The sequence below is a fragment of the Vulpes vulpes genome, chromosome 10, assembly GCF_048418805.1.
Source record: "Vulpes vulpes isolate BD-2025 chromosome 10, VulVul3, whole genome shotgun sequence".
Lineage (NCBI taxonomy): Eukaryota > Metazoa > Chordata > Mammalia > Carnivora > Canidae > Vulpes > Vulpes vulpes.
The window spans coordinates 71,474,038-71,495,744 of record NC_132789.1 but is presented as its reverse complement, the minus strand read 5'-3'; the positions used below and the strand labels follow the sequence as shown (position 1 = coordinate 71,495,744).

General features: G+C 41.9%; 1 protein-coding gene across 3 annotated transcripts in view; it reads right to left on the bottom strand.

The window, feature by feature from the left end:
- The window catches only part of SOCS2 (suppressor of cytokine signaling 2), a 76,820-nt gene that overhangs the window by 44,201 nt on the left and 10,912 nt on the right, over nucleotides 1-21,707 (bottom strand). Inside the window, exon 4 of one of the 3 annotated variants that reach the window (XM_072724577.1) lies at nucleotides 17,243-18,436. The exons of the other annotated variants lie outside the window; for them this stretch is intronic. Within the exon in view, the coding sequence (XP_072580678.1) occupies nucleotides 18,413-18,436 (24 nt within the window). The 3' untranslated portion in view covers nucleotides 17,243-18,412. Of the gene's footprint in view, nucleotides 1-17,242; nucleotides 18,437-21,707 lie in introns of those variants that run through there. 3 annotated transcript variants of the gene reach the window in all.

Sequence of the window (21,707 nt, the reverse complement as noted above, 5' to 3'; positions counted from 1 at the left end):
AGCAATAATGTAGGAATAGTAGAGCAACAAGAGGAACTTGGATCTTTTTTTTTTTTTTTTAAGATTTTATTTACTTATTCATGAGAGACACAGAGACAGAGGCAGAGACACAGGCAGAGGGAGAAGCAGGCTCCTCGCTGAAAACCTGACGTGGGACTCCATCCCAGGATCCCGGGATCATGCCCTGAGCTGAAGGCAGACCTCAACCACTAAGCCACACAGGCGTCCCAGGAACTTGGATCCTTGAGCTTCATGGAGCCATCATATCAGCCATGGACTGCTTATGTCCAGATTGTTATGTGAGTGACAAATAAAACTATATCTCATTTGAGATGCCTGGGTGGCTCAGTTGGTTAAACATCCGCCTTCAGCTCAGGTCATGATCTTGGGGTCCTGGGATCCAGTCGCGTGAGGCCCCCTGCTCAGTGGGGAGTCTGCTTTTCCCTCTCCCTCTGTGCTCTCTCCACTCTTTCTGAAGTAAATAAATAAAATCTTTTAAAAAATTAGATCTTGTTTAAGTCACTGTTACTTTGGGTCTCTGTTATGGTCAACTAAATTGTATCCTAACTAATATCTCATGTAAAATGTTTGGCGAGTGACAGACATTATAAAACTTGCAACAAATGCCAGCTATGATGATATGAATTCGACATCTATCACCCCTCAGAAGAGCCTCAGACAATTAGAATAAAATCCAGAGGTACCCAGGGTGCAGCACATCTCTCTTTCTATCCTTTATTCCATTCTCTGACTCAAGTAACAGTCATACAGTTGATATGCTTACAAAGGACATCTACTCACGGGCATTTCATGTAATTCCTCTTTAGCAATTATAAATGGGCCTGAGGGGAAGGAAAACCATTTCTAAGGGACCAGCTTCTACTTAAAAAGGCAAATTGTCTCACCATATGCCTTATCCTGAAAACCTCCGAGAATCAATCATTGTTAGCATTTTCCATATTTGGCTTTAGATGATTTCTTAAAATAAAGTATCACAGATATGGTTGAAGCCCCAGATTTTACCCATCAAATCTCCAATACATATTGACCCTTCACAAGTAGTGGAGTATCCTCCCCATTGTATATTTATGTCTTAATAAGTATATGTATCCATAAGAAATATATAGTATAACTTCAGATAATTTTTAATCTTGTATGTTATTTATATACATTAACACTTGGCAGTTATCTCATTTGGCAGAGTATAAAAAAACAATGCTACAACAATCATCCTTTTTAAATGTGGAAGAGGCATTGGTATCATATTATTCTCTGGGTTTTGGTTTTTTTTTAAGATTTTATCTAATTATTCATGAGAGACACAGAGAAAGAGGCAGAGACACAAGCAGAGGGAGAAGCAGGCTCCCTGCAGGGAGCCCGAGGTGGGACTGATCCCAGGACCCCAGGATCACACCCTGAGCCGAAGTCCGATGCTCAACCACAGAGCCACCCAGGTGTCCCTATTCTGTTTTTTATTTGTTTGAATTATAAACATAATTTTAAATATAAAGTAGGAGAATTTAAATGAACTACTCAGAAGTTGTATTGACATATAAAATCACCAAGACCACTCAGGTTGGGAGTAGCAGTAGTGGCACAGGGGGATGTTTGGTCATTTCTGAAACATTTTATCCTACATAAGTGCAAGCAATCAATTTTTTTTAAATTGCAAATATTCTGAACTTACTCAGCTGATATGTTTTTTTTTTAAGATTTTTTTATTTATTTATGATAGACATAGAGAGAAAGAGAGGTAGAGATACAGGAGGAGGGAGAAGCAGGCTCCATGCCGGGAGCCGGATGCGGGACTCGATCCCGGGACTTCAGGATTGCGCCCTGGGCCAAAGGCAGGCGCCAAACCGCTGAGCCACCCAAGGATCCCCTCAGCTGATATGTTAATAGCTAACTAATCACTTTACAAATGTAAGTTTAACCTTTTCTTTAAAAGATTTTATTTGTTTGAGAGTGAGAGAGAACAGGAGGCACAAGGGGGAGAGGGAGAAACAGCCTCCTACTGAGCAGGGAACTCACTCAGGGCTTGATCCTAAGATTCCAGGATCATGACCTGAGCTGAAGGCAGACACTTAACCAACTGAGCCACCAGGGGTCCCTAAGTTTAACCTTCTAAAATACCCAAGAATAAGCTTTCCTTAAAACATTCAATTCAAGTGTATGATAGGCATAACTGCCTATAAAATACTATATCTGATGAAATGACTTCTTTATTATAGTTATTACAGTTAATTTTGATAGATGATCAATAAAACTCTTTTAAACATAAAAATACTGGATCAGGATAAAATGAATCATTTCTTCTTGGTCTGAGGAATCAAAATGCAGATTATTGGAGTCATCAATTCTTTAAAATAGGCATTCCCCATATTTCACTGATATATGGCCTATTTGTGCAAGGATAGCATCTACTCCTCACACTTTCCCCCATTATTAGAGGAGTCACGGGGACAAAAATTCAACTTCTTGTTGAGAATCTCTGTGGTCAGAAGAATGGAAAGAACAGAATGTATTTGGAAGCTGGCCCCTCTCACACCCGCATAGCCCCCTAGGGCCGTGTTTGAGCCTAAGTGTTCCATCTTCCAGGCCAGAGCTGACCACGGGGCTTGCTGACCTGACCTGGGTTGGGTCGGTTACATTCTCTGCCCCAAAATTTGGACTTGAAGTACAGAGTCAGGGCCTTTTGATTACTTAAGCTGAGGACAGATGACATTGTGAGATGTGAGGCAGTGGTGCACAAAGAAGCAGATGGACCTAACTCACAGGGAAGAAGAGGAAAGAGAAGGTGGAGAAGCAGGGACAAGGAGCCCTGGGTCCCAGAGAGGAGGTGCCTGAGAGGACAGCTGCCCAGGACCCAAGGCATTCTGGTCTCTCCCAAAGCCCCCAACACCAGATCCTTGGATTTCATGAGACAACCTTGTAACCTCAGAGCAAAAACTCTTGTCCCGTTTACGTTATTGCATATATCTATGGATATACGTATACATGTATGTAATACACACGTGCACGATGTATACCCATCACGTATATGCAAATGTTATTATTACTAATTTATTTTTGTTTAAGCTAGTTTCAAGTAGGTTTCTGCAAGCAAAAGAGGTTTGACTCTTTGTACTCCCAGAGCAGGCATTCTGTGAGGACACCACCCGCCACTCGACCTCGCCACATAATTAGTGGAGATTTTATAATGCGTACACCCAATGAGGACTCACCAGGAAACAGCCAGTGCCACAGTGTTTTCCCTCTGAGAGCTGGCAAATTAGAAATAAGTATACTGTCTCCATGGGATGTTCCCTGAACTTTTATTTCATAACCAAACCAACACTTTGTTTTCCATATGCTACTTGCATAAGATAATTGATTTAAGTCAGAAATTTTCCATGTGCAGCTACTCTGATAATGCATGCCAATCATCTCAGTCAACACAAGATCCGGGATGTGATTTTTCTGTGAAAACAGTCAACAAGGAACAGGCAGCCACATTTCTGGTTCCACCCTTGGAGCTTGCTCATACTCTGATGGTTTCATTGGCCCTTTTAAGACCACGTTCTCCACAGCTTCTGGGTACCCTTCAAACTATCAAGCAATTACCCCAAATAACAGTGTGTTGGAAAAATACTTAGGCTTCTCTGTAAAAAGAGAACATGATGAGAATAAGGTAACTTTGTGAGCCCAATAGTTTTTAAAAAATAATAAAACAAGAAGAATGGCATTTAATATCTCCCATAGAGATGGACATAATTTCTTGATTATTTCACTTGAATCCAATTATCAACTAAAGTTCTCTGAAGAACCTGGACCAGATCCCACAGAATAAACATCCCACCACAGAGGCTGTTGTGGAATGTGGGAAGGCAGGACTAAGAAGTGGTCAGAAACATAGATCGTGGTGTCTGGCTGGACTGATTTCGGTTCAGGACTGTGTGACTTAGGGCAGCTGGCCTAACATTTCTGAATCTTGGTTTTCTCACTTAGAAAACAGAGATGATAACAATGACTGTCTGTGTGCAGGTAAAACGAGATAATGCACGAGCGCACTTCAGGCAATACCTGCGCATAGTGACTCCAGGTAAATGTTAGTGGCAGCTGGTATTGTCGTTGTTGAGGTGGTGGTTACCATGGGCTGGCCTGTTAAGCTGGAGGCTGCTGAGACTCAAAGGTCTGGATTTCGAGCTATTTTTGCAAGCAGGGAACTACTAAAAATAGGAGGCAGTGTTTACTCTCATAGCTTCGGGGAACAGCTATGACTTGGTCTCTGACCATGTAGATTTGGTGGTAGCTTAAGTGGACTGGTAACAGCCTCTCAGTTCAGACCACATCCTGACCGGACTTTATTCCAGGGAGGTTTGGACAACCCAGAAAAGCAGGCCCAGCAAATTTCTATAGGCTAAGTCTCTGCCGAAGACTTTCCAAGAGAAGCAGACCTGTTGCCCTTCCTGTTTCATACAGGAAACTGCAGACATCACAGAAGACCCAGGTGACGACCTGGCTGCCAGTTGTGTGAGTTCCCTGGCTTTCTGTGTTCCTTGTCTTACTACCACCACCCCACGTAATGCCAGGGCAATGACTTAGTGAATTATAGAATCCAGGGCTCTGAGGGAGAAAAGAGCCTCTTCTTTTCCTAGGAGCTGAGCAGCTAAGGGGAGTTTTGCGGTGACTCACCCAGTGGATTATCCTGACTATAATCCTCCTAAGAGGGGCACCAGGTGGCACAGTTGGTTAAGTGTCTGCCTTTGGCTCAGGTCATGATCCCAGGGTTCTGGGATCGAGCCCCATGTCGGGTTCCCAGCTCTCCAGGGAGCCTGCTTCTCCCTCTCCTCCGATTGTGCTGGTGTGCTCTCCGTGCTCTCTCCCAATCTCTCTCTCAAATAAATAAATAAAATCTTAAAAAAAAAAATCCTCCTAAGTGTTGAAGACCATCCAAACTTGAACTACTCCTGGTTCAAGGGACCCATCAAAGAGTAGGGGCTCGTCTCCAGAAATAATACCTCCCAAAGTCTCTTAAAGACTTGTCATATGACCTTAGAATCTTAATTAGAAACTGGATCCATTTCCTGGATTTGATGTTTCAGATTGTAGAAAATATGTTCTCATGTCAGTATGTTGTATAACTCATATGACTTCATATACACGCACACACACACACACGGTATGCATGTATATGTGTATATGTTCTACTAATATTGAAAATTGACATAATTTTCTCTTTTTCGTTTCTTCTTGGCCCATGTCTTGCAATCTGTAATATATGTAGCATTTGTCTGAGTCTATAGCAGTTATCGCAAGGGATGTATGATGTCCAATCGCTTTTAAAGATCTTCTAAATTATATTTTATTTTTGTTCTCAAATTTTGCTAAAAATTACCTAATAAATTCAGTAGAGAAGAGAATAGGAGGCAAGAATAAAGAAACATTGTTGTATAGTATATCAAGATATTATATAACATACGGAGAATGAGTACCCATGCTTTATTTTCACCTACACATAGACACAAAAGCACTGAATGGAATCATAGATCCTACAGTATGGAAGGGACTTAAGGAAATATCTAAAATGCTGGCTAATTGAAAAACTAATAAAATAATTATTTATGGACAATATGACTGTCCACACACACACAAAAAAATCTAAAAGTGTCTTCAAACTATTAGAATCACAAAGGTTGATGGATACAAATGAATGAATATTAAAAAATCAATAGTAACACCATATCCCAACAGAAAACTAACAAAAGATATAATTAAGAAACAAATACAAGATTCCATTAACAAAAACTTGGGGAACTTATAAACATGTCTAACAAAGGAAATAGAAAGTTGTTATGGAGTAATGCTTGATTGAATCACATAAAAGACCTAAGTAAATGAAAGGATATGCCACATTCACATATGGGATAGGAAGACTCCAAGATGGTTATTATGTCCAAATTAATCTGTAAATTCTCTGCAATTACTTAAAACCCATATGTTTTTCCCTTATGGCATTTGACAAGTTGATCCACAAGTTCATATCAGAGTAAAGAACCAAAAATGCCCAAGATAACTCAGAATAATAAAGAAAAACAGCTCACCACACTAGACAGCAAGGCAATTAGAAAGCTACAGGTATTTCAAAAGGATGGCATTGGTGTAGAGACAGACAAATAGAACAACCAAACAGAATAGAGAGCCCACAAAGAGACCCACACTTATGGGAAAACTTGATATATGAAAGAGATAACATTACAAATCAGCGAGGAAAGGATAAGACTATTCAATAAATGGTGCTGAGTCAGTTCATTTTCTGTTTGGAATTTTTTTTTTTTAAGAAATCCATACTTCCCTTTGTTCACAAACTTAATTTCCACATCAATTCAGTAGTTAAAATAGAGGTGAGCCGAAGGCAGACACTCAACCAACTGAGGCACCCAGGTGCCCCAGAAGAAAATATTTTAATCTATAAAACCCTAGAGGGGTGCCTGGGTGGCTCAGCTGATTGGGCAGCTGACTCTTGATTTTAGCTCAGGTCATGATCTCAGGGTTGTGGCATCAAGCCTCAAGTCAGGCTCCCTGCGCAGTGTGGAGTCTGCTTCTCTCCCTCTGCCCCTCTGCTTTTGAGCTCTCTCTCAAATAAATAAATCTTTAAAAAAACAAAAACAAAACAAAAACCCCAAGAAAGATGTTTTCATTGCATAAAATCCAATGAGGTATTATTATCCAGAATATATAAAGAACTCCTACACATCAATAAGAAAACAGCTCAATGGGAAAGAAAGTAGGCATAGGCTAGGAAGAAGGAATTCCCAGAAAAGAGATCTGAAGGGCCAAGAAACATAGTAGCTAGTGATCAGGAAATGTAAATTATGACAATGGCCCTCCATTTCATATCCATCAGATTGGCAATGATTAAAAGCACAATACCAAATGTTGAGGATGTGGGGAAATGGAAATTCTCATACACAGCTAGTGAGTATAAATTGGTACAATCTCTTTGGAGAACAGTTTTGTACAAAGTTGATAATGAGCATACTCACAGAGCCCAGCAATTCTATTGCCTGCCAGATGTGTATCCCAGAGAAAGTCTGGTATCCTATCCATAAGAACCCATATAGTAGGATGCTTTGGGCAGAATTGTGTATAGGAGAAACAGATATACCTTTAAAGTCTATTAACAAGAGAATAAACAGAGAAAACTTGGTATACTCATAGAATAGGATATACACAGTGGTTAAAATGAATTAACTTTATCTAAAAGTATCAACATAAGTAAATCTTGAAATATGATGTCAAATCCTAAAGGCAGATTGCAGGAGGAGAAAGTGATACCAAGCCTTTTCATCTTATTAGAAGGCATCACGATCCTTCTGACTTACCTCTTCCCTGAAAAACTACAACAGCCTTATTGCTTCCCATTGTTGTCCCTTACGCCATCTTCTACATGGCAACTATGGCACATCCCTGCTTATGCCTTTCAATGGCTTTCCACAGCAGCCTTAATAAAATCCAAATCCCTTACCAAGGTCTTGGCCTTTCCAGCTCCCCTCTACCCTCTTCCCACCTCCTATCCTCCACTCTTCCCACCTCCTCTCCCTTGGTGCTCCCTGTGTTCGCATTACCCCAGCCTCTGTGTGAGTCTTGCTCTTCCGTGTATGCACCAAACTCATTCCTATGTGAGGGCATCAGCACTTGTTTGTTGTTTCTTCTCTTTGACATACTGTTTCTTATATTTAGGTTTTGATTTTAAATTTAGTATCTTCAGCAAGGCCTTTCCTCAGTGCCCTACCAACCCACTCATTCCCCTATCCCCTACCAGTCTGAACCACAATATCCTATTTCATCATCTTCATACATTTACAAATACCCACAATAATCTCATTTATTCATACAGTTACACATTTGGGAGAAGGGTTTTGCCTTATCCACCATTGTATCCTCAGGGTCTAGAACAGTGCCTAGCACATAGTAGGCACTCAAAAATATTTGTTGATTTCTTCATGTAAATTTTTAAAACACACAAAACTACACTGTATGATGTTACTGGCACCTAGTTATGTAGAGTAAGAGAAATCCATGGATAATAACTGAGGTAGAGTTTATTTCTATGAAGGGTAGGAAGTCAATAGGATTGGAGAGTGGAACAAAAATGCTTTAAAATCAATCTGACTTTTTTTAAGTTGTGAAAGAAATACAACACAACGTTTATTAAATCTGTGTTGTTAAATCTGAGTATATATAAGTATTGTGCTTTCCTAAGATAGTTCATAATGAAAACACAATTATGTGCTTCAAAGAGGTTTGAAATGACAAAATGACAGAGATAGAGAACAAATTAGTAGTTGTCAGGGTTTTGAAAGGGAGCATGGGGGAAGTGCTTATAAATAGGAGCTCTTGGTGGTAACTGAAAAGTTCTTTATCCTGCTCCTGGTACTGGTTATGACCTACAGGTAATAAAATCACATAGAATCATACACTTTATACCAACATCAGTTTTGTGGTCTGCGTGTGCTACAGTTACATAAGATGTAATCACCAGGGGAAACTGGGTGAAGGGTATACAGGTCCTCTCTGGCCCTCTCTGTGCTACCTTCACAACTTCTGTGAATTCATAGTTATTTTTTATAAAAAGGGAAATATGCAGCCCACCCAACAATATAATTTCTATTTGACAGATGAGACAAGTAAGGCCCTGAAAAAGAAAAGCCATTTTTGGTAGGTGATGTATGGGACAGGACAGGGAGGCCTACAGAAGCTGCAGTTTTCTTTGAATAATCAAATCAACAAATGTAGCCCTTCCTTAGGATGCTGATCTAACACTGACTCCCTAGTGAGCAACTCAGGCTGCATAGCATAGTTGCAGATCCCAGATATTAAAACAGGATAAACTTGCCTCAAGTCCCAACTCCATCACTTAGTAAAGGGATGGCCTTCTACTTCAAACTCTTTAAGCCTCAGTTTCCTCTTCTGCAAAATGGGGACAGTGTCAATATATGCCACATATGGTGTTTAAATCAAATAATGCATGCAAAGTGCTTGGCATAAAACTTGGCACACAGCACAGTAAAAGTGCGGTTAAAAGTCAAGAAACACAGCCTATTAACTGTGAAATAAATCCAAATATGTTCACTATTTGTCCCTAGGACCCTCCTTTGCTTGATGCCGTCCAACCATATAACCACTTTTTTGTGTTGGGTGAAGTATAAAGGTTGTTATGGAGAAACAGTAAGTTGTGGATAAGTAGAGATAGGGGATGAAGACAGGAGTGAGGCAAAGTACCTTAACTGCCTACACCCTCTATTTGTTATTAGAAAGTAGTTGGGAGACTCAACCAGAAGAAAAAAGGAAAAGAATAGAAAATAAAATGACTTATTTTGTTTGTGTAAACCCACAGACTACAATAGGACATAATTACACATTCAATGCCAAAAGAATATAGACCCTATCAGGTTGACCAGACACAAAGCCAAAAATAGCCATATGCTTCAAGTTCCCAAAGGCTATTGCAAGACTATAGATTGTGGCTGTTCAAAATTAGAAAGAAAAATGAAGGCACTCTTTTTCCTTTGGTCACGAACTAAATTTAAAACTACTGAAAAGCGATTGAGTCTCTGAGAAGAGAAGGATCAGGCTCTGCTTTCAGTTGGCGGAAGAAGAGCATTCCAGCTCCAGAAGCACACACACACACACACACACACACACACACACACACACGTAAGAAATTGGAGACTCAATTTATTCTCAAAAGGTACATTAAAGTTGACAACAAACCCACTTGAAATTCTGAAATCAGAACAACAAAGAATTTAGAAAGAATTAGTCTTTCAAATGAATTTATAGTGACAGGGTCTGCTCCGTGTCTGCAGAAATACATAAATCAGGTAGCTAAAAAAGGGAGCAATCTAAAATACAACTCATTTTTAGAACTAAATCACAAAAATTAGTAAAAATATGTGAAGTTTTCCTAAAGTTACTTGGAATCAGTAAAATATGCGTCTATTATAAAAAGAAAAAAAAAAGGTTGAGCATATTTTATTTTCAGCAATGAGTGAGATTCCAAAAGCATAGCCATCCGCCTCACAAATGCTTTTAAATCAATAATACTTATGACAAAAAGTGCTTGTTTCATTTTGACAAGGTTTTAAGTACACTAGTAAATCTAAGTTTAATACCCATCAAATATTTTGCAAAAGTAATGAAGTCAAGGTAATAAAAGAACCCTCAATAAATCTCTACTTTTAAAGTATTGCTGACAAGAAGAATCGGTAGTCTGTGTTTCTGGTTGGCTTATTCAATTTGACATAGTAGCAGAATGTAGTAAAATTTGCTTAAAGTACTGGTTACATAATGGTGAGATTCTTTTTTAATTTTTATTTAAAACAAAAATATTAATGACCTACAAGTACTAATTTTTCCCTTAACTCCCAGTGTTCGAGAACTCATTCCTCCACCAACTCCCTTATGTAACATTCTTTCTAGCAATGTGAGCAAATATGTATTCATATTATCAGCTCTCAGAGCAACAGAATTCTCTACAATGAATTAATTTCACATTAACTACAAAATAAAAATAGAATTACATATAAAGAAGCAAGATAAAAATAATAAAAGGAACCAGATTATTTCTTCTTATGGAAAATAAAAATGGAAAAAAATCACATCAACTCTATCAGTAAGTTGTTAAATAAAGGATAGATTTGGTAAAGAATATCTTCTAAAGTCTTCATGGACTTAAAAAGTTGTAAGAGTTGGACAGTAGGAATTATAATAGTTAAGAAACATCTTTGTTTCACTTTTAAGCTTTTTTACAGAATATGTAAAGAGTTGTAAAAATGAAAGTACTATAATATTGAAGGTCAATTTTAGTCAAAATGAGAGAAGGAGATGCAGTTTAGCTAAAATTTCCTATCTCAATTTCCTATCCTAGCAGTCTCTGCATCTCTCCTTAAATTTAAATATATTATTAATTTGAATCCATTGCCCTTAGAATTCATATTATAAAAATGTATGTATGTGAAAATGTTAAAAGCATCCAACCTTAGAACCCAATTTATTTCTCCCTTCTTATTTCAAAACAATTTATTTCCAAATTTCCAAAGCAAATAATCTCCCAGGTGCTTCCTGCCAGTTGTAAAGAACATTCTATTTAGGGACAACATTGGAACAACACATTTCACCTCCTCTCTCTTCCTGCTGGCTTCCAATGTGTTGCTGGGAAATTAAGAGTTTGAAATTAGGAGTTTTAATTAGGGAGGCTTTCTATGCCTGTTGGTTTATTTCCTTTATTTTAAGGCATAAGTCTCTGTATGGTGGTGGAGTTGCTTACAGAGCCACAGAGGCTCGACCTGAAATGGGAAAGCTATTTTAATGTAGTTCAGTTTGTTTGTTTTTCCTTCTTGCTGACACCTAGATCCTATTCTGATGTGACTGTGTCTTTGTTTAAGATGACTTTTGAGGGCAAGTGAGTTGTGTTTCAAAGGGGTCATTTTCCAAATAAGCATGTCGTTTGTGAAAAAAAAAAAAAAACAGAAACAAAACACGTGTGAAAATTCTGTGATTCCCAAAGAGTCGGCTATGATCTAAAAGGTATTTTGGGGTGCTACAGTGAAGACTTACATACCAACTTAATAGCAACTTGAACCACAAGTTTTTTTAATCATGGCTTGTATCTGGGTATCTGGTTATATCTTGGTTTCATCTGTAATAGGTTTTAACTATCAAAACCTTAAATTAAAAATAAGAAATGAAGTATTTCTGTGTCGGTGGACCACTTCAGGCATTTGAAGTCATAAGAAGAGCAAATACCCCATGGCGGGGAAAAGGGGGCTTATAGAATCAAGATACAGAGTCACATCACTGTGGTCAGAACCACACTTAAAATTATTTCCCTCTCCAGAACCACTTATTAGTTGCAGGAAAGCAATCAGTTGTCCGGTTCTCTGGTATTACCAGTGGGTGCAAAGACGGTAAGTGGCTGGTATGCAGAGAAGCAAATACAAGGGAAAGCAAGAAGAGAGAAAACTGGTAAGAGGATAGAGAGGAGGGACGACAGGCTTGTCTCAGAAGGAACTTTGTACCATGGCTGTGCTTAGTCAATGTCTTTTGAACAGAACTAATCGAAGGTGATATTGTGACACATTAAAAAAGGAAAAAAAAAAGAGTTTCTCTGATTCTGCCCTAAGATTTCTCAAGACAGTCCATTGTTTTAACTGGAGCTACAGGCACAGCATGAAACCACCTGCGTGCTCCCTAGCTCTGGATGTCTCTGGTCAGGCTGGGTCTGAGGTTCTCAAACTGGGTGCTGGGCCAGGCCTCTGGCTGGTTCTAAAGGCCCCAGGGCAGAGCACTAAACATACCAGAGACATAATTTCTGGAATGGAAATTTAATTTCCAGGTCATTTAATTAGCAAATGAACAAGCTCATTTGGTCTCAATACTAAATAATGCTGTTTAAAAATTAACAATATTTAAAGGAAAATCCTCAAATGTGCTTATAAGTGAGAAGACTGTAAGTTACTTAAGCCTGAAATATTATTCAGTGCAACCCTTTTGGAATATGATTTGGAAGTATCTACTAAAATGTTAATGCACATAATCCTTTGGCCCTAAAATTCCACTGCTAGAAATACACTCAACATATATATTCCCATAAGCACAGGGCAATGTTGACAGAGAGATTTTTTCCCTGCATCATTGTAATAGCAGAAAATTGGAGACAATCTTAATTGTACCCACTGGAAAGGGATCCATTCAATCAGGGATGGTGCAGTCCTAGGATGGAATATTGTGCGGATGTCAAAAGCAATGTGGTTGGGCTTTTTGTTACAAGAGCTATGAAGCCATGCCATACAGATATGGAGAGATCCCAGATATTACAATAAAAAAAAGAAAAGAAAAGAAAAATCCAACAGCAGAGCAGCAGGCATAATATATATTATCTGTGCCTTTTGTTTTTGTTTTGTTTTGTTTTTTTTCTATTATCTGTGCCTTTTAAAGAACCGACTTAAATATATGCTTGGCTTGCGTTTTACAATTCTGCAAGGACAAAAAAAGCAGCTTTTAACCATGGTGACCTCTGGAGAGGAGGCTGGCAATTTTACGTTTCACTTCCTATGCCTCCGAAGCGATTCGATTTCTAATCCTGGTCACACCAACCACGCTGCTGCTTTCGGCATAATCAAGAACTGGCTAAGGCGGCCACGTAGGGGAACCCACGCTCCCGTAGCCCCCGGGAGCCCCCTGCCCGCCCGGCAGGACGGAGGCTGAGCCCAGGTTAACCCGTTAGGTGCAGGGGCCGGGAGGCACGGCCTCGCCTCTCAGGGCCCCGCGCCGCAGCCGCAGCCCTTGGGCTCGGACGCGCGCTGCGCTGGGTGCTGGGCGCTCGGTGCTGGGCGCTCGGTGCTGGGCGCTCGGTGCTGGGCGCTGGGCGGGCGGCTGCGGGGCTCGGGTCTCCCGGACGCTGCAGGAGCAGCGGGAGCCCCGGGAGCCCCGGGAGGCGGGGGCGAGCTCCGCGCTGCAAGCAGCAGGCTCCGCACCAGGGGCGCGTTCTGGATCCTTCGGCGGCGCCCGGCGGGATCGCGTCGGAGCCCGGTGCACGAGGGGCCCGGAGCGGGCCGGCCCTGCCCTGCAGCCCCCGGGCTCGGAAGCTCCCGGGAACAGAGCAGGCAAAGCGTCGCCGCCGAGCTTCCTCCTCCCGCAGACAGACGGACGGACACACACACACACACACTTCCTTCTCCTCCCCGTCTTTTTCCGCGCTCCTCTGGCTGGTTCCTAGAAATACCTACGGGGCGAGTCGTGCACAGAAATCGCAGTCAGCCTGTCGCGGCGAGGGTCGGTGTTTACCCCTATTCTCCCCCGAGTTGTCTCTTCTGATGTTTTCTTGAACCTGCTCATTAAATGTCTTGGGGGGGGTTGGGGGTGGGTGGGTTCTGAAGGTCTCTGGCCTAAATAGGTCTTCCAAATATGAAAATTTCCTCCACCGTGATTATATTTGAATAATACATTAAAAAAAAATAGTCACTTTGCTCCCAGAGTGTTGTGAGGCTTCACGGCAGTGCCAACAAGTAAAGACTTGTTACCCAGCCAGTCAGTGTTGAGGGAGAAGCCAGTATGTTTAAAGAAAAATTAACTCCTTGCATTCTCAGGTAGTATCTCTTCTGCGCTAATCGGCTCTAACTTGCTCTTCACAGATGAAGAAAAGGACTGTGATTTTCATGTACAAATTGGAGGGCTAACTTTTCCATAGTCCTTTTCTCCCAAACCCTGCTCTCCCTCCCTCAAAAAAACAGGAACAGTAAGCAAACACATCTCAAGGTTAACCCCAAAGTAGTCTCTCTAGTTATTGGGTTGAGAAACGTTATCTAGAAAATAAGGGGGGGGGGGAATGTACCTTTTTCTAAAAATTTAGGGGCTCATCTAGGATCAGTAGCTAAAACTGTATTTTACTGCATCAGTAACTCTTAAAAGTCCAGATAGTTGCTTATTTTTGCCATAAATCCATATTAACAATCCAGTACCTTGTCAACTTTCTCAGCTTTGGCAACTAATGGAACGTGCTGTTAACAGCCCTCAAAACTAAAGTTCCTTTATTTCTTCTGCCACTTGAGAAAAAGTTCTGCCACAAAATTCTAATAACACTAAGTTCCTACAAATCAACTTGGAAACGTCTAAATGTGTTTTTCTTAGAAAAAGTGCCAGACATCAATTTTATCTGGCAACCATCAAAATACATCAGACCACAAAACTATACATTGCTGGACCTCACAAGAAGCATAGCGAGGAATTTCAGCCCGCCAATCAAATGCTCAGCTGCAACTCTATCTGCAGTCTACAAGGACACCGACACTGGAATCAACCTCCACTACCAAGCCAAGTAACAACACCCCCACCCCTTCCCACGTGGAGGAATGGGTGCAAATTTCAAATCTGCCTTCTCAATTTCTGGTTTGAGATTAGGTAGGATTATTCAACTCACTGTCACACTAAACTCACTTTCACAGAAACAACCAGAACGCCCGAGTAATGAAATTTTTATTTGCACATTCTGTGTTATTTTATATGAAGTCAAATGGCAGAAAACATGGGAATTTAGGTAAAAAGGCCAATTTCCTAGAATGACACGGTCTGTAAAATGTGCGCAACTAGAGTATGGCATAGATGATGTACACGGTGACCTCAAAAGAAGAAATGCCTTGGGAACCTATCCTTCATTCAACATCTAACATGAAAAACACAGTGGGGATTACAAGGCACTTTCCTGCAGAGAATTTGCCATCTAGTTAGAGAGGATAACACTGCAAGGGTTCAAAGGACTGTAGGATTGGCAGGTGGAGAGGAGGGGGACCGAGTGGTAGTTACTTTTCATTATGTCTTTCTGCACTGCTTTATTTTCTTCAAACCTTGCCACATGTATGGCATTAATAAAGGTTTGAGAGTTGAGCAACCTTAGGGGTGGAAAGGAAGGGACAGATGTGACAAGCAATAGGAAGAATTCTGCTCTAGCCAGAAACCTGATGGGGGAAGTAGGGTGTGTGTAGATCTGTCCCTCTGCCTTTAGGTCCCCCATCTATCAACAAGTACCCTGCTGTCTCTAGAATCTCCCACAAATTCTTCCTCCTTCCCCTCCTCCCCACCACTGCTTCAGGCTGAACGAACCCCTTCACAATCCCCTTCCGGGTATTTGAGTTCTGACCTTTTTTGACCAGGTGGGCAGTCCAGCAAGGGGACTCTGGACCCCTTCTCGGAACGTTGCCTTTAAATCATATGCATTTTTAATGCACCATTAAATTATAATGATTATAATAATTTTAATTATATATTTATAAAATTATGCAGCTCACAAAAGATGACTTCTATTAAAATGGACATAACAAATTTTTTAAAGTTGTGACATAATAACATATGTTTTTTATTAGTGCGTTGAATGACAAGATGTCACTGTGGGTCTCAAATGGCTACAGTAATTTCACTTTAGTGAAAAATGTAAAGGGTATCTTGAGACACCTGCAGCAACTGAGATGTGATATCTATATAACATATAATACATGTAATATGAAAACACCTGATTTCTCTTGGTGGTAAACTCATGTCTTCGGCTGGTTCTACTGTGATCTGTTGCCTAGATTGATATGTGAAGGAAATGCTTGATTTCAGTTAGACATTACTGACAAAAACAATGTCATTTTTTAAATCTTCCTATCCAAGTTCACAGATCCCAAGCATTCTATCTAGGGATCTCTTGCAAGCCCAGGGGCTAGATTAAGAAGCCTTGACGTCTAGGGGCATGCCCCTCCAGACCAGCGTCCACATTGCCACCACATCTGATGCTATCATTCTCCAGGTCCGAAGTCTTCCATAGCTTCCCTCACTGCCTGAGGGAAAATGCAAATGTTTCTGAAAGGCAAACAACATCCTTGGTGCTCTGTTCTTTGCTCACCAACTTGGGCATCTCTCCCAACTCTTGGAAGTCCCTCCCTCTGCTTGCGGCTCGGCCAACCCTTTCTGTCAGGGCCAGGTCAAAAGCTGCCTCCTTCCTGCTACCTTCCCTGGTGTCTTCAAGCAAACCCAGGTGTTTCTTCTCTGCTTCCACTGCCCATTGTACATACCTCACTGTGGGGATTCTCTTACTGCCCTGTAGTTGCTGGCTTGGGTGTCTTGCCACCACCCAGAATCCCTTGGAGGCAGAGACTGTGTTTTTGAACCTTCTGCTGGACCCTCCCTATTGTCTGGCTCCATCCGATGCTCAGTAAATACCTGATGAATGACTGAGTGAATGAAGGACTAAATAAATGAGAAAGATAAATATAAAGAGGGAGGGGCAGCCCTGGTGGCTCGTGGTTTAGGTCCGCCTTCAGCCCAGGGCCTGATCCTGGAGACCCAGGATCGAGTCCCATGTCGGGCTCCCTGCATGGGTCCTGCATCTCCCTCTGCCTGTGTCTCTGCCTGTGTGTGTGTGTGTGTGTGTGTGTGTGTGTGTGTGTGTCTCATGAATAAATAAAATCGAAAGAAAAAGAAAAGAAAAGAAAGAAAAGAAAAGAAAAGAAAAAAGAAGAAAAGAAAAGAAAAGAAAAGAAAAGAAAAGAAAAGAAAAGAAAAGAAAAGAAAAAAGAAAGAGATAACGCTACAGTTCCTGAGCTGGGTGAATGCAGGAAAAAAAAATGGAGAATGAAGGAAAAATTGTGTTCATGAAATTTTAAATCAAGTACGTGTACATATGCTAATATTTCAAAGCTATTAACTGACGAATGCAGCAGAGTTTAATTGTCCATTAACACACAGCATTTATTCTAGTATGGACTATGATAAGGATGCTACAGAAAAAGACTCACGCTGGAAAGAGGGTGCATTCTAAAACAAGGTTTGCAAACCCACTGTCTGGAATTTAGAATACAGTTTCCCTCAGAAGTGAGTTAAAATTAGTAAGAAAGTGTCCAATTTTCTCACAAAGTCCACTTGATTTGTCATGGGCCTGAATGTCTCCATGTTCGATGGAAATACGGTTCAGAGCTATTGTCATATAGCCAATTAAACAAAACAGTAAGCAGGAGGAGTGAACGTGAACACCATTTATCCTGAATATTGACATTGGAGAAAAGACAGGTTTAATTTTAGCAGGGTGAGGAAGTCCAGAGAGAGATTTATGAAGATCAGCAGGAACTCCTGGTGACTTGGGGAGCTTCTGAGGTTGGTAGCCCCGGCTCTTTAGTATGTATAATTTCACTTCAAGACTGAAGACTGTTTCCTTTTGGCTCACACAAAGGAAAGAGAGAAGCTATTTTGCAGTACTTGAAAAAACTTTTGGAAGACAAAGTGGAAGGAGGAATGGAATTCAAGAGGCTATACGTGTCCTATAAAGGTTACCTGAGGTCGAATTAGCCAAAATAGAATAAAAAAATAAAAATAAAAATAAAAACAAAAAAACAAGGGAGCAAACTTTATATGGCTTGGTATATGTTGGGTTATTATTGTTGCTCACCAAATATTTTTGGTTTTCTCCCCCTCCTGGGCACAGGGGAGGGCCGGACTCCCTGGCCCCCTAGTGTCTGGGTGGCACCATTCTGCAGAGTGCTGGCCGATGAGTGGAGAGAAGTTGACAGGGCATTTAAACACCAACGAGAGATCCTTGACTTTCTCCTTTTCCACTGGTCCGGCATCCCAGCCACATTTTAGGAGGTGACTGCTTTGGCAGCCTGGGTTCTAAAATGACTTAGGAGTCCCCCTTGTGACACCTGAGGGGTGTTACAGAAAATATGCACAGACCTGTCTGTGCAGAGAGATCTGTTAGATAGAAACCGTCGCTGTTTTGTGCCACTGAGAGCGTGGGGTCGTTTGTTTTGCAGCATAACCTAGCTTCTTATGACTGACATGTTATTCATCTCGTTCACCTCCAGAGAAAAGGGAAGGATGAGAGGGATGAGACCATGTGTTATGGCTGCCCCGAGATAGAGACCTAAAAGAGAACAGAAAAAGGGAGAAGAAGGTGTAGAGCCTCTGGATCTTCCCCAGCTGGTGCTCAGGGCTTGGGCATATCTTGTTGATGAAAGACCCAAAAATGCCCTAATTACAAATTGGGCAGACAGGGTCCTAGCTTTCTTGCTATTAACTACCTGTGACTAGAAGCTACATGGCCTCACGTACATCACTGAGGTACATGCTGGCTGGAGCCCTTAGAGCTTAACAGCATTTGGAAGCTTGCAGAAAAAGGATGGAAGAGTGAATTAAAGCATGGATTTGGGAATCATACTGGCTTGAGTTCAAATCTTAGCTCTGCCTCTTAAGGCACTAAATCCCTCCATGTGTCCATCTCCTTATCTCTAAAATAGAGATAAAAACAGAATCTACTTCAAAGGTTTGTTGGGAGCCCTAAATGAGGTCCTATCTGTAAAGCATCAAGTGCAGGGCTAAATGTTCTAGCTTTTTCCAATCCCCTGGAAACCCAAGAGTTGGCTTATGAGGGAAGGGCCACCTCATCGGCATACTCCGACCATAACAAATCCCCTGGCCTACTAAGTGCAGTTTCAAGCTGCATCTCATGGTGCTCAGCACTCAATCATTACTGAGCCCCCTGATGTACTCCCACCTGTGGCAGCTGCACACCCCCTTCTTCCTAGGCTATCAAGATCAAAGGTGTGCCCCACTTTAAAACAGATGCAGGAAAATCCAAATGTGCAAGATGGACAGATTGGGGCAGGGTCAATCATACTCCAAGATTCTTTTCATGTTACCAAAGAATCCAAGATTCCAATAGTATTTTGCAGGTTTTTTCTTTTGCTTTTTCCTTCTTTTTTTCTTCCTTTTTTGACTGAACTTCTTGACAAAAGGAAAAATAAAGGCCAGTGGTTTCCTTGTCCACTGGGGATCAATCAAAAAAGAGAATAATCTACGTAGGTGGGAAAATGACTTGTGAAAACACATCCTTTGCCCACGATTTTCTAGGAGCACATCTCTGACATTGGTCAGGGAGCAAAGACAGCTGTCCAGGTCCCTTGATCTAGAAAATGTATCCAAAGAGTTAGTGCGGTCATAGATGACACACATCATTCCTGTTTCTCCATCGCAACCAAGATCCAAAGCCCCAAATTCAAAGTCGTTGATGACAGGGTCCCCTCAAAGACTGACAGCCAGGTGAAAACATACAATGCTTCTAACTGACCAGGATAAAAATGGAATCAGTCGACTCCAGCTGTGAAAAAGTCCACAGTTAAAAGGAAGTTATTATATATTTTTTTCAAAATAAATGAAATATATGATGATGTGCAGAGGTAAAATCTACACTATAATTTATGTTGAAACTGAGACTCCACAGAGATGAGGAGCTCGCCTCTCCTGGGGCCGCTCCCACCCCACTGGGAGAGAGACTGCGCTCACATCTACGCACTTGGGGTGCGTCCCTGGAAGGCATCAAAAAGCAGGAGGGTGCCAAGCTTCTCATTTTCCAGATGACACAGAGGCCCTAAGAGATTCAGTGTTTGCTTTCAGGTCAAGCGACCAGAAATGGGTCCCAAGTTTTGCCAGTCCTGAAAGCTACTGCATCTTGACCTCCGCCCACACTTTCTAATTGATTACGTTCTTTCCAGCTTATGTCTGAACTCAGCCAAAGACCCTGCAGGCAACGGGTCCTGTGACGGGAACAGAAACAACCCCCGAACAGTTAAGGACCAGGCGGACACCGCGTGATGGGCCGCAAGACAACGCTCGGCCTGACTTCTGCTGCCCATGCACGTGTACCTACTGACCTTTCTCCCACATTTTCCTTCTAGAAACCTGCAAGCCTTCTTGTTCTTGGCACTCTGAAGGCAGTCTTTGAGACGTTAGGCCACTGTCCTGGCGGTGGTGTTGGCCTCAAGGAAGCAAATCCCCTTCTTGCTTCGTCACCTTTGTCTGCACCTTTGGGTTTTGTCAGCAGTGAGGGGTCGAACTTGGCATGTTGGGGACCCCCTGAGCCAGGGGCTCTTGCAGTCCTGCACCCCAATTACAGTGGCAGTTCCCACTACTGCACCCCCTTCCTTCTTCCTGAGACTGGAATGGCAAGTCCCCCAACTTGCTGGGTATGGAAGCCAGCCACCCCGAGCGAGAGAGGGAGAGACAGAGAGGGGGAGGGGAGGGAGAGGGAGAGAGAGAGGGAGAGGGAGGCATCTGCAGGCCCTCAGGCCCCAGCGCCAGGGCACTCCAGGGCACTCGTGAGCCTGCAGGCAAGGAAGAGAGTCGACATCTGCACCCCTCCCCATCTTCTCCCCATCTTGTCTCCTCTCCTCCCCACACCTACCCAGTCCCCATAACTCCACCCCTGCCCGGTCCAGGATGTTTTCCAAAGGGGCTCCAGAGGGATGATATCCTTACTCCCCATTTAAAAGCTTTTATCTAGGCAGCTGGGTGGCTCAGCGGCTTAGCACCTTCAGCCCAGGACCTGATCCTGGAGTCCTGGGATCGAGTCCCACATCAGGCTCCCTGCATGGAACCTGCTTCTCCCTCTGCCTGTGTCTCTGTCTCTCCTCTCTCTCTCATGAATAAATAAAATCTTAAAAAAAAAAAAAAAAGGCTTTTATCCATTGCCCTCCAGATAAATTCCAACCTATCAAGATCTACAAGATCTACCCCAACTCGCTCCCTACTCTCCTCTCCCACTTTCAGAGAAACACCTTTCTCGATGAGGGAATCTAAAGACTCCTTGCTACCCTTTAATGAGCAGACTCAAGGCACCTTCCTCCGAGGTCTCCTCGAACCCCTCAAGGCAGGGTGATGGCACCGTGTCCACATGTAACTATTATTGCCTTTAGCGTGGCTTTTTTTTTTTTTTTTTTTTTTTTTAGCGTGGCATTTGACAATAAACCCTTAGGAGAATTTAAGCTCCGAGGCAATATGGGATATCGAGACACAGATCTGGGCTTCAGAGCCCAAAAAAACCTGGGTTCAAGTCATGATCTCACCAGTTCCTGGTTAAGCTATGTTCTTTCTCCAAGCCTCAGTTTCATGTTAAACACGTGGGGAAATACGTACCTTCCTAGTCTGTTGCAAGGATTAAATGGACAGTGCAAGCCATAGAACATACGAGATTGTTTACTAAGTGTTCCTTCCTCTCCTCTCCATCTCTTCCCCTGGGCTATAAGAGCTCAGCCATGCAAGAACAGTTTTTTATTCTTTTGTATTCCTCATGAATAATACAGCAGGCATGCAATAAAGGGGAGAAAGAGGAAAGCAGGTTGAGAAGGGATGGAGGAAAG